Source organism: Armigeres subalbatus, chromosome 2 (assembly GCF_024139115.2).
Source record: "Armigeres subalbatus isolate Guangzhou_Male chromosome 2, GZ_Asu_2, whole genome shotgun sequence".
Classification (NCBI taxonomy): Eukaryota; Metazoa; Arthropoda; class Insecta; order Diptera; family Culicidae; genus Armigeres; species Armigeres subalbatus.
The window spans coordinates 307,357,305-307,371,930 of NC_085140.1; the positions used below are offsets into that span (position 1 = coordinate 307,357,305).

Sequence of the window (14,626 nt, forward strand, 5' to 3'; positions counted from 1 at the left end):
TCATTGGGATTTTTTAGGAACTCGTTCAGAAGTATCTTAAGGAAAACTTTAGAGAACACCTTGAGTTTTTCCGGATATTTTGCTTTTAAGAATTCTTTGGAAATACTTAGAAAATACCTTTAGAAACTCCTTTGAAAAATCCATTCGGGAATCCTTCGGACATTCTTTCAAGAATTCCTTTAGAAAAAATCCTTCACAAATCACTCTACACTTTTTTTTAATCTCTTTAGGTTCCATTTCGGGAATTTCTTAAAGAATCCATACGAAAAACGTCCGGAAATTCGTTTTGAAATTCCTCCGGGAATTCTTTTCGATTTTTATCTTCGAAATTCCTCCAGAAATAATTTATAAAATTGCTAATTATTCTTATGGACACTCTTTTAGTGATTTTTTTGAATAATTCCTTGGAAAACTGATCCCAGAATTCCTTCGGAAGTTCCTCCAGGAATTGCTTTGAAAAATCCTAACTAATTTAGTATTTTTTAATATATTCCTAAAGAATTTCCGAGGGAATACTCAAAAGAATTTACAAAGCAATCCCTAATTGATTTCCCGAATAAATTCCTAGATTTCACCAAGAATAGCTTCGGAAATTCTCCAGGAATTCTTTAGAAAATGGCAAAACGTTTTTTGCGGAACAACGATCCATTAACGTTCACTACATTTTCAATAGATTTGATTGGTATATTTATTCAAATATTTTTAAGGATTTTTTTCATCTTTTGAGAGAATTTCACTCATGATCACCGGGTATTGAAATTTCCCTGATTATGTCAGGAATTCCCTGATAATTCCAGGTTTTTCCAGGTAGTAGACACCTTGTATTAAATTCCCTAACCTCGACCAAACCGTGATCTTTCGGTCCCCCAAACCAATATTATTGTTACGCTTCACGGTAAATGAGCCTCCCATATAAACGATAGATAAAAAAAAACGTTTTCTTTTGGTTCTCAACGATATCAGTAGCCAGTTTGCCAGACACCGAAAATGTATCCCAAATGCAAAAGCTCGACCTCTAATTGTTCAATTCGAAACAAAAATTTGAATTTCCTTTTATATGCTACACAATTACTTGGAAGAATAATTTTTGATGCACTTAATATTCTTCACCTCTTTTGAGGTGGTGAAACTTGGTTTCCCATCTCTCTGATTCATTACAATCTTTCCAGTTTAAACGAAATTTTGGCACTAAATCATGATTTTGTCGATTTCTGCCCACGATATTTGTCGTTTTTGTGTAAATCTTTCTTGAAAGTCTGTTAAAACTTCCGTTTGAATTGCAAACTCAAGATGATTGGGAATGGTTTCACCCGTAGACATCTTTTTTTTAAGCAAAACTCGTTGCTTTTAGTTTCAAATTTTGCGAATAAACAATCGTACAGTCTTTTGCTTTCATCAACAAAAAATTGAATTGTAATTTGACAAATTTGATTTGAATTTGACACACACCGTCTTCTTGTACATCGGCAAAGATGGTCCTAAGCACCCGTTTCTAGAATACTCCGAGTGCTTGCAAGTCATCCTCGAGCATGGTAAGTTTCATGTCCGTAGAGGACTACACTGGTCTTATAAACATTTTGTACATGACACATTTGGTGCGCTAGAGAATCTTTTTTTTTTTACCGCAGTTTATCCTGGAACCCGTAGTAGGCCAAACTTCCACAGATGATGCGCCTTCGTATTCCACGACTAGCATTATTATCACGCGGTCCAGGGTAGACAAATTCATCGACCACCTTAAAAGTATCCCCGTCTATCGTAACACTGCTTCCCAGGCGGGCCCTGTCTCGCTCGGTTCCGCTCATTGCATGTACATTGTCTTCGATGCATTCACCACCAGTCAAACTTTTGTTGCTTCACGTTTCAGGCGGGTGTACAGTTCTGCCTCCTTTGCAAATGTGAAGTCATCATGTCATCTGCGAAACATATAAATTGATTGGATCTGTTAACCCGGCTCTCCGCATGACATCTTGAAGCGCAATGTTGAACAACAGGCACGAAAGACCATCACCTTGTCTTAGTCCCCGGCGCGATTCGAACGAACTGGAGTGTTCGCCCGAAATCTTCACGCAGTTTTGCACACCATCCACCGTTGCTTTGATCAGTCTGGTGAGCTTCCCAGGGAAGCTGTTCTCGTCCATAATTTCCCATAGCTCTACGGGGTCAATACTGTTGTATGCCGCCTTGAAATCGATAAATTAAGGATGCGTTGGTACCTGGTATTCACGGCATTTTGGCGGATTTGCTGTACAGTTAAGGTCTGGTTCGTTATCGAGCGGCCGTCAACGAAGCCGGCTTGCTAACTTCCCATGATCTGGGATATCACTTTGTAGGTGGCATTAACCCTTTGTATGTGCTCTGAGGTCAATATGTCCCCAGGCTACTTTGAAAAGCTGCCTTCAACCGATTCTCGTAATTTTTGGTAGTTTGGTGGAACTTGACGAGATCTTTCTGCTAGGTGCAAATTTGCTAGAAAATAAACGTCTAATTTTATCAAAAAAAAAACTTTCGTTGTCTGTGCTCTGGGGTCATATTCACCCCAAATTGAAATTGTAACTTTTTGGTTGTTTGGGCATTTCCGGATACTCCGATATATGGAATATTGTAAATTGTAAATCTTTTTATCGAACAAATTTGAAATTTGTTAAGATGAAGTCTATACCAAAAATCTTTTGGTGAGAATGAACTGCCCTGTGGTGGGAGAACTAATTAGGATTTTTAAAATAGGTGCCTCTAGTGTGCTTGCAATATTCTTATATATGTGAAATATGGCTCTAGCTTGAGATCCTTCGTACCTACACTTAAGTTGTATTCGGCAAAGTTGCTCAGGATGCCCTGCACTACAAAGCGGTGCTCAATGTAATGATTACTTCTTCCAAAAGGCGGCGCTAGTGAGCAGTTATATTTGAGTATTTTAATCCATGTAAGACATTAATCCATGTCTCTCAAAACATTCGATCAATCCGATCAACTAAGCCCTGGACGAAGTATTAGTGCAGCGCTAAACATCCCAGCAGGTCCATTGAGCTGATAGGATTTCACTCATAACTTTTACAAACTACAACAGGCATTTTTGCTTCTCCAAAACGTCCTGGAGTTTAAAACATTCAATCTACCAGATCAACCAAGGCCTGAACAATGTATCCGGGCATTGCTAAACATCACAGCAGGACCATTGTGCCGATAGAATTTCACTCATTATGGTTACTAGCTACTACAGACCTTTTCGGTTTTCCAAAACGCCCGGGAGTTCAAAAGATGCGATCTACTACATCAACCAAGTCCAGAAAAATGTATACGTTCATCGCTAAACATCCCAGCAGGTCCGTTAAGCTGATAGGATTTCACTCAACACTTTTACAAGCTACTACAGAACTTTATGGTTCTTCAACCCGGCCTGGGGCTCAGAACGTTCCATGTACCCAATCAACCTTAAGTCCTTCACGATGTATCCGTTTAGCGCTAAACATTAAGCAGGTTAATTGAACCGATACGATTTCATTCATTATTTTCACAAGCTACAATAGGCGCTTCTCCAATTAGGATCATATGCATATTACACCGGATTGGGTAAATTGGCAAAAGCTGATTGGTCTGGTAGATACCATTGGCTGAATTCAGAAGGTTTGGGAGTACCTTAAGCATCTCGCACTCAAGAAAAAATGGGGTTTATATGAAGCGTATATGCTTATTGAACCGAATTGGGTGTACATGGGGCCATGGTTTTCACTGCCTGTATTCTCAGTGCCTTTTAAGTGCTGCTTCAACCTTTCGATCACCACAAGTTCGTCCGTCAAGATGCTCCCATCTTTATCCCTTCACATCTCGGCACAAAGCTTACGGGATGCGTTGGGCTTCTGATAGAACTTGCGTGGTTCTTGAGAACGGCGCAATTGTTCCATCTCCTCGCACTCCGCTTTTCCCAGGCGGTGTCTGTTGTCTCTGCTTCTGTCTATAACGTGCCACGTTCTGCCGGGCACATTGCTGCAGCGTGACCGCCCGCGCTGCGTCCTTCAACTTTAGAAGATGTCTGCACTCTTCGTCAAACATGCCCGACGTTGTTCTCCGCTGCTTTGACTGTATTCCAGCAGTCCTCAAGAGGGGTTCCATCGAGCTCACCCTCTTCGGGCAACGCAGCCTCGAGATGCTGCGCGTACGCAGTGGCGACATCAGCTTGCTTCAGTCGCTCTAGGTCGTACCGCGGAGGTCATCGGTACCGAACATTGTTGATGACGGATAGTTTTGGTCGCAGTTTAATCATCACCAGATAGTGGTCAGAGTCGATGTTAGCGCCACGATAGGAGCCAATATACCAAAGTTCTATGGTGTAAAATTAAAAGAAGTTTGAAGCACAGCGCCATCTATGCGGCAAAAATTCTAACAAATACTCGACACTGAGTTTGATATTTTAATAGCGTAACGAGTATGTGTATGTGTGTGTATATGCATGTGCGCACTCACTCATCTTTAGCATTAGCATTAGCATTGTTAAGGTGTAAGTCATAGATTGGACACTAGTGATACTCATGTTTTACTTTTGAGATCCTTATCTAGAATGCTATCAGAAAACAGGAAGAAATACAAAAATAACAAAAGTATGAGGATTACTACTCCTGGCCACGCCCATCTTCACCGTAACTAGGGAGAGGAAGGAAATGCTGATGTGGTACTTACTTAACGAGAGGCTACCGACTTAGCGACACCCTCATAAATACCACGGAGTTGGATAGGTATTCGTTGGGTCAGGATTTGCCTGTAGTTGGCAATGTAACCGTGGTAGATCTTACCCCGTAACACACCGTAACACACCACGTAAAGGTGTCTACCCAGCGTTACGGGTCTGCGCACTCACTCATCTTTAGCACTTGTCATAAACCGATTTCCTAGCAACAAGTTGCATTCGACGGGGAAACAGTCACTTCCAGATGCTCTATCTTTCAACCTGCATGTTTCACAGTTCAAGGGAGACGCCCGAGAAAGCTCGTTAGAACATTCCTGTTTTACAAAGTGAGCTGTTCATGATGCATAGCGATATATTATTTCTAATTGTACAACTGTTCAAATTAAAGCCTTAAGGCTAACTCTGAGGTAAATCAAATTCTTTATCTGTATATTGCTTATCGAGCATTGAGTAATATCCAGAGTAATCATCCCATGTTTGCATATCATTTGCTCGGTCTCGGTTAAACGATAAACAAAACTCCCCCGAACAATGACCTCTGCTACCGGCCGCATCCGATCGCGCCCGTGTCTCCACAAGCAATTTCAATTTGCATAATTCATCACTGAACGGAATCCACGAGGCGCCATGTGCTTCGTAGAGTAACTGTTTAACTAAACAATCCTTCAAACTGGCGCGTGTCCACACATCGGAATTTCGTGATAGTTGTACCTATTGGAAATTTAGGGCCAGTGATCAGGAGGAGCCACGTACATTCACAAGGTTAGTCCTTCGGTGCTTCCTTGATTGTTGATAGTTGCTACAACTCGCGTTCCTGAATATATGCACAGATACTGTTGAATCTTTAGTTTGATTTTGAAATTATCATTGGACCGGGGTTATCAAGTTAGAGGATTACAAATCCATCTTTACTCTTTCACATATACTGCAAATGTATGTTTTAAAAGTTATACAATTAGATTAATTAGGTAATAAACTAAGTTTGTCATACGCGATTTAGCATATCCAATTTGAATATTACTAATTTATTTCAAAACATAAATTTTGCAACTGAAAAATACGTGATAAACAAATTTCCTATATCAGTGCTCAACAATTTTATCATTTTAGCTGACTGCACCACAATCTACTTAAAATTCAGTTTCCATAAACACAACGGAGAATCTTTAATGCACCTTGCAGCGGCCACAAGGCCAAAACAGCAACGCACCGGCACAAAGTACGCGTGGACAAATTCGGGAAGCTGCTGCGAGTTCCGGCTTGCGAAGAGTATTTACGAGCTGTTTATGATAATCGATCACACCGCACCGGATTCCCTCCCGGCACCCTTCTTGACTATTTGTCTATTAATTCACACCTCTTGATTGTGATTCTTTTATAATGCGATTGTCGTTGGGTGGGTACGCAAATGCCGTTTAGCGCCCCCATCGGACACAATCCGTCGCTCGTCGCCGCCGGTTCGACTGGGTGCTCGTTTACAAATGGATCACGATGCACATTAATAGATCATTTTATTAGCATAATTTACGTTTCATGATCGTATCGCACCGATGTCGTTGGCTATCAACGCTGGAATATCGCAGTTGATTGGGATAACAGCTGGTCAGTGAAAGGCGCAGCAAATAAAGCAGTCTAGTTTGTAAGCGTGACTTGGTTGCGAATTAGATCTGTGGGAAATTTATATGGCTTGATTTTTTATTTAGCATTAATATGTTAAAAGAAAAGCTTTCCTTCCCGCTACTTGAAAAAAATAAGAAAACCGCATTACATTTCATATTTATACACAAAATCGCTTTATCCACAATAGGAACACATGCACTAATTACTTATGACGCTATTCTAAAATTGTGGTTCCTATTGGCTGTGGATATACAATAGTAAAGCGCATGTGGAGATTAGACAAATCAAGCATCCGAAAGATATTCAATTTGCAAAAAAGAGAGCTAACCGCGGTGGAGGTTGGTACTCGGATTCTGATGGCTTTTCCGCAAAACGTGACCTTTAAGTGGTCTTGTTGTGTAGGGGTTATCACGCCTATCTAGAGAGTAGGAGGTTGAGGGTTCGAGTCCCTCCAAGACACGTGGTTGCTTTTTCGCAAATTTCATATCAATTTGTCCATTTCGAAACATATGCTGTGCATATGCACAGCCAAGATATTTAACAAAAAAATGGTTTTCGTACGGCCGAGTTGCCGAATAATATGCAATCAATTGTAATCAAGTGTCGGTCTTTCACCGTCATTAGTCGTCTGAGTACACGCGAGCGCTTACGTTAAAGGCAATCAAACTCATCAAATGCTTTAGCCAAGCAAGCCTTTGGCACAGCAGAGTGCGATTGAATTCGCATTCTATACCGTCCCGCCCAGACAGTTACTATGGGGCATGGAGTGCGATCCTCTCGTTTAATAAACAATGTGCACTCGCTTGGCTGTGGATATACAATAGTAAAGCGCATGTGGAGATTGGACAAATCAAGCATCCGAAAGATATTCAATTTGCAAAAAAGAGAGCTAACCGCGGTGGAGGTTGGTACTCGGATTCTGATGGCTTTTCCGCAAAACGTGACCTTTAAGTGGTCTTGTTGTGTAGGGGTTATCACGCCTATCTAGAGAGTAGGAGGTTGAGGGTTCGAGTCCCTCCAAGACACGTGGTTGCTTTTTCGCAAATTTCATATCAATTCGTCCATTTCGAAACATATGCTGTGCATATGCACAGCCAAGATATTTAACAAAAAAAAGATTCCTATTATGGCGAATCCCATTGATTTCCTTTGAAATTGGCCATCATTCGGAGGAGATTAAAGGTGATACAGTATCAAATAAATGTGATCTACTGTGCTGAACATGTTCTGAAGCGGTTTGATTTGAAGTTCTGCACATAATGCATTGGTGCGACAAATGGTGTTATAGCCACGACTGGTACATCTACCCTAGTTATGAACTGCCAGGCGAATACGATAATACCTAATCTATGAACCAGGGAAGTCGAGACAATTTTCAACTCGAAAATTTCCTGAACCGAATCGGGGTTCAAACACAGTTATTCTCCGCGTAGTCATGCTTTGTAGTTGCTTATATGAGCCCTAGTCTTAGGAGGGCTCCACCAATGCTTAAGTCGTTTCATAGCAAGATACTAAAAATCGTTTGACTTGTAGATCCATCAATACTGCTTAAAATAATGTTTTCACTTTTCTTTTCAGAGAATCAGACTGCCCTTCGCTAGAGGAAGCGAACAAACTCTCCCAGACACAGCTGCTCCAGCGGTTAACACACGGCTGCCGATACGATCGATTGGAGCGACCAACTTCATGTAAGTTATATTATTGTACTCGTGTTCAAACAATATTTGAAAATACTTTATTAGGTATTACTTTTTAAACTGTGGTCGGGATAGAGGTGTCTATTTATGAATTCTTCAATGCTACATTTAGACCTTCGTAACTTTTTTGTATGGATTTTTCAAGATGTTTGTGCGTTCAATGGTACACATTCGATAGGCTTTACTGACTTGAATCACAAGTCAGTCCAATCTGCATTTTACTCATACCTGAAGACGGCCTTGGTGTTAAAGTCAAAATATGTATCATTAAAGTTGCAATCAAGTGATGGAATTAAATAGGATAGTTTCATTTCATTTCATTTATTTAGTTAACATCTAAACAGATAACACTGAATCAACAATTTGACGCCACAATGCACGGTTCGATGCCGCATCTCTCCATCCTCGGATACGCCCCACGCTCGCCAAGTCGTTCTGCACCTGGTCTGCCCATCTCGCTCGCTGCGCTCCACGCCGTCTCGTACCTGCCGGATCGGAAGCGAACACCATCTTTGCAGGGTTGCTGTCCGGCATTCTTGCAACATGTCCTGCCCATCGTACCCTTCCGGCTTTAGCTACCTTCTGGATACTGGGTTCGCCGTAGAGTTGGGCGAGCTCATGGTTCATTCTTCGCCGCCACACACCGTCTTCTTGCACACCGCCAAAGATGGTCCTAAGCACCTGTCTCTCGAATACTCCGAGTGCTTGCAAGTCCTCCTCGAGCATTGTCCATGTTTCATGTCCGTAGAGAACTACCGGTCTTATTAACGTCTTGTACATGACACATTTGGTGCGGTGGCGAATCTTTTCGACCGCAGTTTCTTCTGGAGCCCGTAGTAGGCCCGACTTCCACAGATGATGCGCCTTCGTATTTCACGACTAACGTTGTTGTCAGCCGTTAGCAAGGATCCGAGGTAGACGAATTCCTCGACCACCTCGAAGGTATCCCCGTCTATCGTAAGACTGCTTCCCAGGCGGGCCCTGTCGCGCTCGGTTCCGCCCACAAGCATGTACTTTGTCTTTGACGCATTCACCACCAGTCCAACTTTTGTTGCTTCACGTTTCAGGCGGGTGTACAGTTCTGCCACCTTTGCAAATGTTCGGCCGACAATGTCCATGTCATCCGCGAAGCAAATAAATTGACTGGATCTGTTGAAAATCGTACCCCGGCTGTTACACCCGGCTCTCCGCATGACACCTTCTAGCGCAATGTTGAACAACAGGCACGAAAGTCCATCACCTTGTCTTTACCCCGGCGCGATTCGAACGAACTGGAGTGTTCGCCCGAAATCTTCACACAGTTTTGCACACCATCCACCGTTGCTTTGATCAGTCTGGTAAGCTTCGCAGGGAAGCTGTTCTCGTCCATAATTTTCCATAGCTCTACGCGGTCTATACTGTCGTATGCCGCCTTGAAATCAACGAACAGATGGTGCGTTGGGACCTGGTATTCACGGCATTTTTGAAGGATTTGCCGTACAGTAAAGATCTGGTCCGTTGTCGAGCGGGCGTCAACGAAGCCGGCTCGATAACTTCCCACGAACTCGTTCACTAATGGTGACAGACGACGGAAGATGATCTGGGATATCACTTTGTAGGCGGCATTAAGGATGGTGATCGCTCGAAAGTTCTCACACTCCAGTTTGTCGCCTTTCTTGTAGATGGGGCATATAACCCCTTTCTTCCACTCCTCCGGTAGCTGTTCGGTTTCCCAGATTCTGACTATCAGTTTGTGCAGGCAAGTGGCCAGCTTTTCCGGGCCCATCTTGATGAGCTCAGCTCCGATACCATCCTTACCAGCGGCTTTGTTGGTCTTTAGCTGTTGAATGGCATCCTTAACTTCCCTCAAGGTTTGGGCTGGTTGGCTTCCATCGTCCGCTGAACTGACGTAGTCATCTCCTCCGCTGCCTTGACTTTCACTGCCTGTACTCTCAGCGCCATTCAGATGTTCCTCGTAGTGCTGCTTCCACCTTTCGATCACCACACGTTCGTCCGTCAAGATGCTCCCATCCTTATCCCGGCATATTTCGGCTCGCGGCACGAAGCCTTTGCGGGATGCGTTGAGCTTCTGATAGAATTTGCGTGTATCTTGAGAACGGCACAGCTGTTCCATCTCCTCGCACTCCGCTTCTTCCAGGCGGCGTTTCTTCTCCTGGAAAAGGCGGGTCTGCTGTCTCCGCTTCCGTCTATAACGTTCCACGTTCTGCCGGGTACCTTGCTGCAGCGCGACCGCCCGCGCTGCGTCCTTTTCCTCCAGAATCTGTCTGCACTCTTCGTCGAACCAATCGTTCCGTCGACTTCGACCCATATACCCGACGTTGTTCTCCGCTGCGTCGTTAATGGCTGCTTTGACTGTATTCAAGCAGTCCTCAAGAGGGGCCCCATCGAGCTCACCCTCTTCCGGCAACGCTGTCTCGAGATGCTGCGCGTATGCAGTGGCGACATCAGGTTGCTTCAGTCGCTCTAGGTCGTACCGCGGCGGTCGTCGGTACCGAACATTGTTGATGACGGATAGTTTTTGGCGCAGTTTAACCATCACCAGATAGTGGTCAGAGTCGATGTTAGCGCCACGATATGTCCTGACGTCGATATGTCCTGACGTCGGAGAAGTGCCGTCCATCAATCAGAACGTGGTCGATTTGTGATTCTGTCTGCAGTGGTGATCTCCAGGTGTACCGATACGGGCGGCTGTGTTGGAAGTAGGTGCTGCGAATGGCCATATTCTTGGAGGCGGCGAAATCAATTAGTCGTAGGCCGTTTTCGTTCGTCAGCCGGTGAGCGCTGAACTTTCCAATAGTCGGTCTAAACTCCTCCTCTTGGCCAACCTGAGCGTTCAAATCTCCTATGATGATTTTGACGTCGTGGCTTGGGCAGCTGTCGTACTCACGTTCCAGCTGCGCGTAGAATGCGTCCTTATCATCATCAGTGCTTCCGGAGTGTGGGCTATGGACGTTGATTATGCTGAAGTTGAAGAACCGGCCTTTGATCCTCAACCTGCACATTCTTTTATTTGTTCGGCCACCACCCGATCACGCGCCTTTGCATATCGCCCATCACTATGAAAGCTGTTCCCAGCTCGTGTGTGTGTTGCCGCAGCTCTGGTAGATGGTATAATTACCTCTGATCGTTCGCACCATTGATCCCTTCCAATAAACCTCCGTCAGCGATACGATGTCGAATCCACGGTACTTGGGCACATCGGCGAATATGCGTGTGCTCCCGATGAAGTTGAAAGATCTGCAGTTCCACGAACCGAGTTTCCAATCGCTAGTCCTTTTTCGTCGCAGTGGTCTTCGCCGATGGTTCCGGTCCGTACTCTCTTGTTGATTGTTCGTTGCTTATGATTTTTAAAGGCTGGCTTGCAGGGACTGACACCAAACCCCCTAAATTTCCGGTGGACCATGGTGCACAGTTTCACTTAGAGTCCCTCGCTGGCACTCGGACGATGATCAGCCGCCCCTAACATGGAGAACAGACGCTGTTGTGAGCCGATCCTGACATGGAGAACAGACGCTCAATAAGATTTGCACCTCCGGAGAAGAGCAAACCCCCCCTTCCCTGTCAGCATACGACCATAGTTCCCACCGGGGTTGGTTACCCGATTTTCCCTAAGGTTGCTCGTATCCCGGCCAGCACCGCGGGGAGGTAGGGATAGGAGTTGCTGGGTAAGAGGCTAAGGACCGCGAGATGGGGTCTATTTTATTCCTTCAGGTACGCGAAGTACCAATGGTACGCTTTACCCAGCATTTGCCGTGCCATTATGCAGAAATGTATGTTTCATTTGTATGGGACGGCTTCTTCTCCATACAAATATTTCTCTGCATCAACAACCTCCACATGCCAAATAATGATCTATTTGCTTCAGTAGTTCTTACGTTATGCCGACATTTCTGTTGCATTTGTTAAGGAGCACCAACCCCTCCTTTTCAGAGACCGGATGGGTCTCAAACCATCGTAAGAACTTTCCCCGACCCCATAAACTTGCTTTTAACCCTTTATAAGACAGTGGCAACTATATTGCCACCAACAAATTATATGTTTTTTCTATTTATTAACAAGAGCTCTACTTATTATTTCACATTAGACTGGCCCAGGAAACAAAAAGTTGTCTTATTCCACGGGGCACCCCCCAGAATTGTGTCTTTTGGTGAGAAAATCAATCTCTGAAAATTTCAGCTCAATCGCTTGTTGCATAAGCTGGCGCATTTGATTTGAAGTTTGTATGGGGATTTCAGCCAAAATGTATAGGAAAATACACCTCCGTCACTCATTCGATTTGGAAATTGGTTCTGATTGCTCGATTGACCTCAGAATTGCAAAAACGGCAGTTGGTATGCTACAAAACAATTTCACAGAACATTGTATGATGATTAAATAAACTTTTATATGGGTTTCGGCTGATGCGATTCGATCAAAAAACCCAAATGTACACAAATCAGCTCCTAACAATTCAGCCGAAAATTATATAAAAATTCATTTAATCATCATGCAATGTTCTGTGAAATTGTTTTGTAGCATACCAACTGCCGTTTTTGCAATTCTGAGGTCAATCGAGCAATCAGAACCAATTTCCAGATCGAATGAGTGACGCAGGTGTATTTTCCTATACATTTTGGCTGAAATCCCCATACAAACTTCAAATCAAATGCGCCAGCTTATGCAACAAGCGATTGAGCTGAAATTTTCAGAGATTGATTTTCTCACCCAAAGACACAATTCTGGGGGGTGCCCCGTGGAATTCGTCAACATGTTTTTCTTCCCATAGTAATCTGGGCCAGTCTATTTCACATGTAGTGGCTTTATTTGCTTCCTAGTAACACCCCAGATGAATTTGAGCCATAAAAAAGTTGAAATGTCAATATGAGAACAGTTTTTTTTATGAACAGATCGTAAGTTTTGAGTAGAAGAAGGATTTTCAGATATAATTCGTTAAAAAAAAAACGACAAAGATATATTTTTTCCCGTTGGTAACGATTATTTTGAATCTCCTGTGTTAGATTATTACGTGATTAGCGTGAAAAAAGCTTTGCCTTTCTGTATATTTGGTTTTTAGATTTTTGACGAAATTGTGTATTTTTCCCATTTCCCAGAAAAAAAGCGAACAAAATTTTTTTCACTTATAATGCGTTTTCTGACTAGGACTCTTCACCAAAAAATGTAACGTACCTTGGTTTGACTGGTTTCACGTAAAACCAAATTTTTAAAAATCTTTTTATATTTTTGTTGTTGCCTGTTTTCCTGCTTGCCGGGCAGTGACAACTATATTGCCACCAATTTTTCAATGTTTCTGAACTGTTTAATGTATAACAAACATACATTTGAGTTTAATACCATGTTAACATTGTGTCCTATTGTTGTTTTTGTTAATTTATTGTTTAGATTCGTCTGCCTTATAAAGGGTTAAAGTTATTTGATGGATTCAGGGGGAAATCGCCACAGCCTTATTTATGAATGATGTCTTTACTCATGTAACAGGAACTTTGTCATATTTGAACAAGATGCAATATTTTCCGGTACTTTACACTTTTCTGAATCGTGAAAATTTTCACCAAAATTCATCATCAAAATACGTCGTCGAAAAACGCGTTCAAATGATCAAATATAGTATGTGTATGAATCATCAATGATCATACTTTGTGTACAAGTAAACATAATCCGGATAAACAGAGAGTTTTTCGGTTAATGGCTTATGTATCCGGCAATTGGATATCTACCCCTAATCTATTATTAGCGAAAAGTACCCAGCTTTGCCTGGATGTTTGTTATGCAAATGTCATATTCTGAACTATTTGCAGCACCGCACTCTAGATCAATTTTCGTGCTATTGTTGTGTTTCCCTCAACCACTGACCCAAAGTTGTATTCTACTGATTTTCTACCTTTCCTCGTTAAATTACCCAACTTTTTGTACATACAAATAAACCTTACAGATCGCAAGACGAATCGATTAGGGAGAAACATTTGCAAATCGGTCATCCCGGTCAACCCCTTCGTGAGTTAAATCGTTCAGGAAGGGAATCGAAACTAATGTTTATTCATATAGATTTAAATTCTGGATTTGCCCAGAAAATCCCCCCACTCTCCCCCCCTGGCCACCGAACTTATTTGGTAAGGCCCTAGGCCCCTACGGGAGAGGGGTCTGTAATTCTCTCACGCCGTACGCAAAAAATAATTTGATCCACGGTCTTCATGATGTTTACTATACACTACAGTGATGTGTAATTTGATTGAAGCAAACTTTATGACCTTGAGTTCTTCAGAGCGGTTCTCTCACGCACGAACTGTTATGCTATGCAACTGTAACGCGATTTGGACCAGTCATAATGACGACATGCAAACTGAGAAAAATCACGTGCATCGATAAAACAGGTTTACTCAATGAGAGACTTGTGCTCTGTTTTGGCGCGTCCGCGTCAGACTCGTGCCCATTAATTTCGATCATGATATTCATGCCTTAACTTATTTTAAATGTCTTGATCAGTTTATCTCTCGTTACCGTTAATCGTTTAATTGTATACGACATACGTATGTCACACAATGTCTATTTGTTTTTCAAGCGAGGCTTTCTTTATTTTTTTTTTACTTTATTTTTGTTATGTTTGACCCTTCCTTCACTAAGCTGCGAGGCG

At 42.8% G+C, this 14,626-nt stretch overlaps 1 protein-coding gene across 1 annotated transcript in view; it reads left to right on the forward strand.

Annotated features, from left to right (window-relative positions):
* Positions 1-14,626, forward strand: part of LOC134212552 (pH-sensitive chloride channel 2) — a 50,742-nt gene that overhangs the window by 22,766 nt on the left and 13,350 nt on the right. Inside the window, exon 2 of the mRNA XM_062690530.1 lies at positions 7,880-7,989. Coding sequence (XP_062546514.1) covers positions 7,880-7,989 — 110 coding nt within the window. The remainder of the gene's footprint in view (positions 1-7,879; positions 7,990-14,626) is intronic.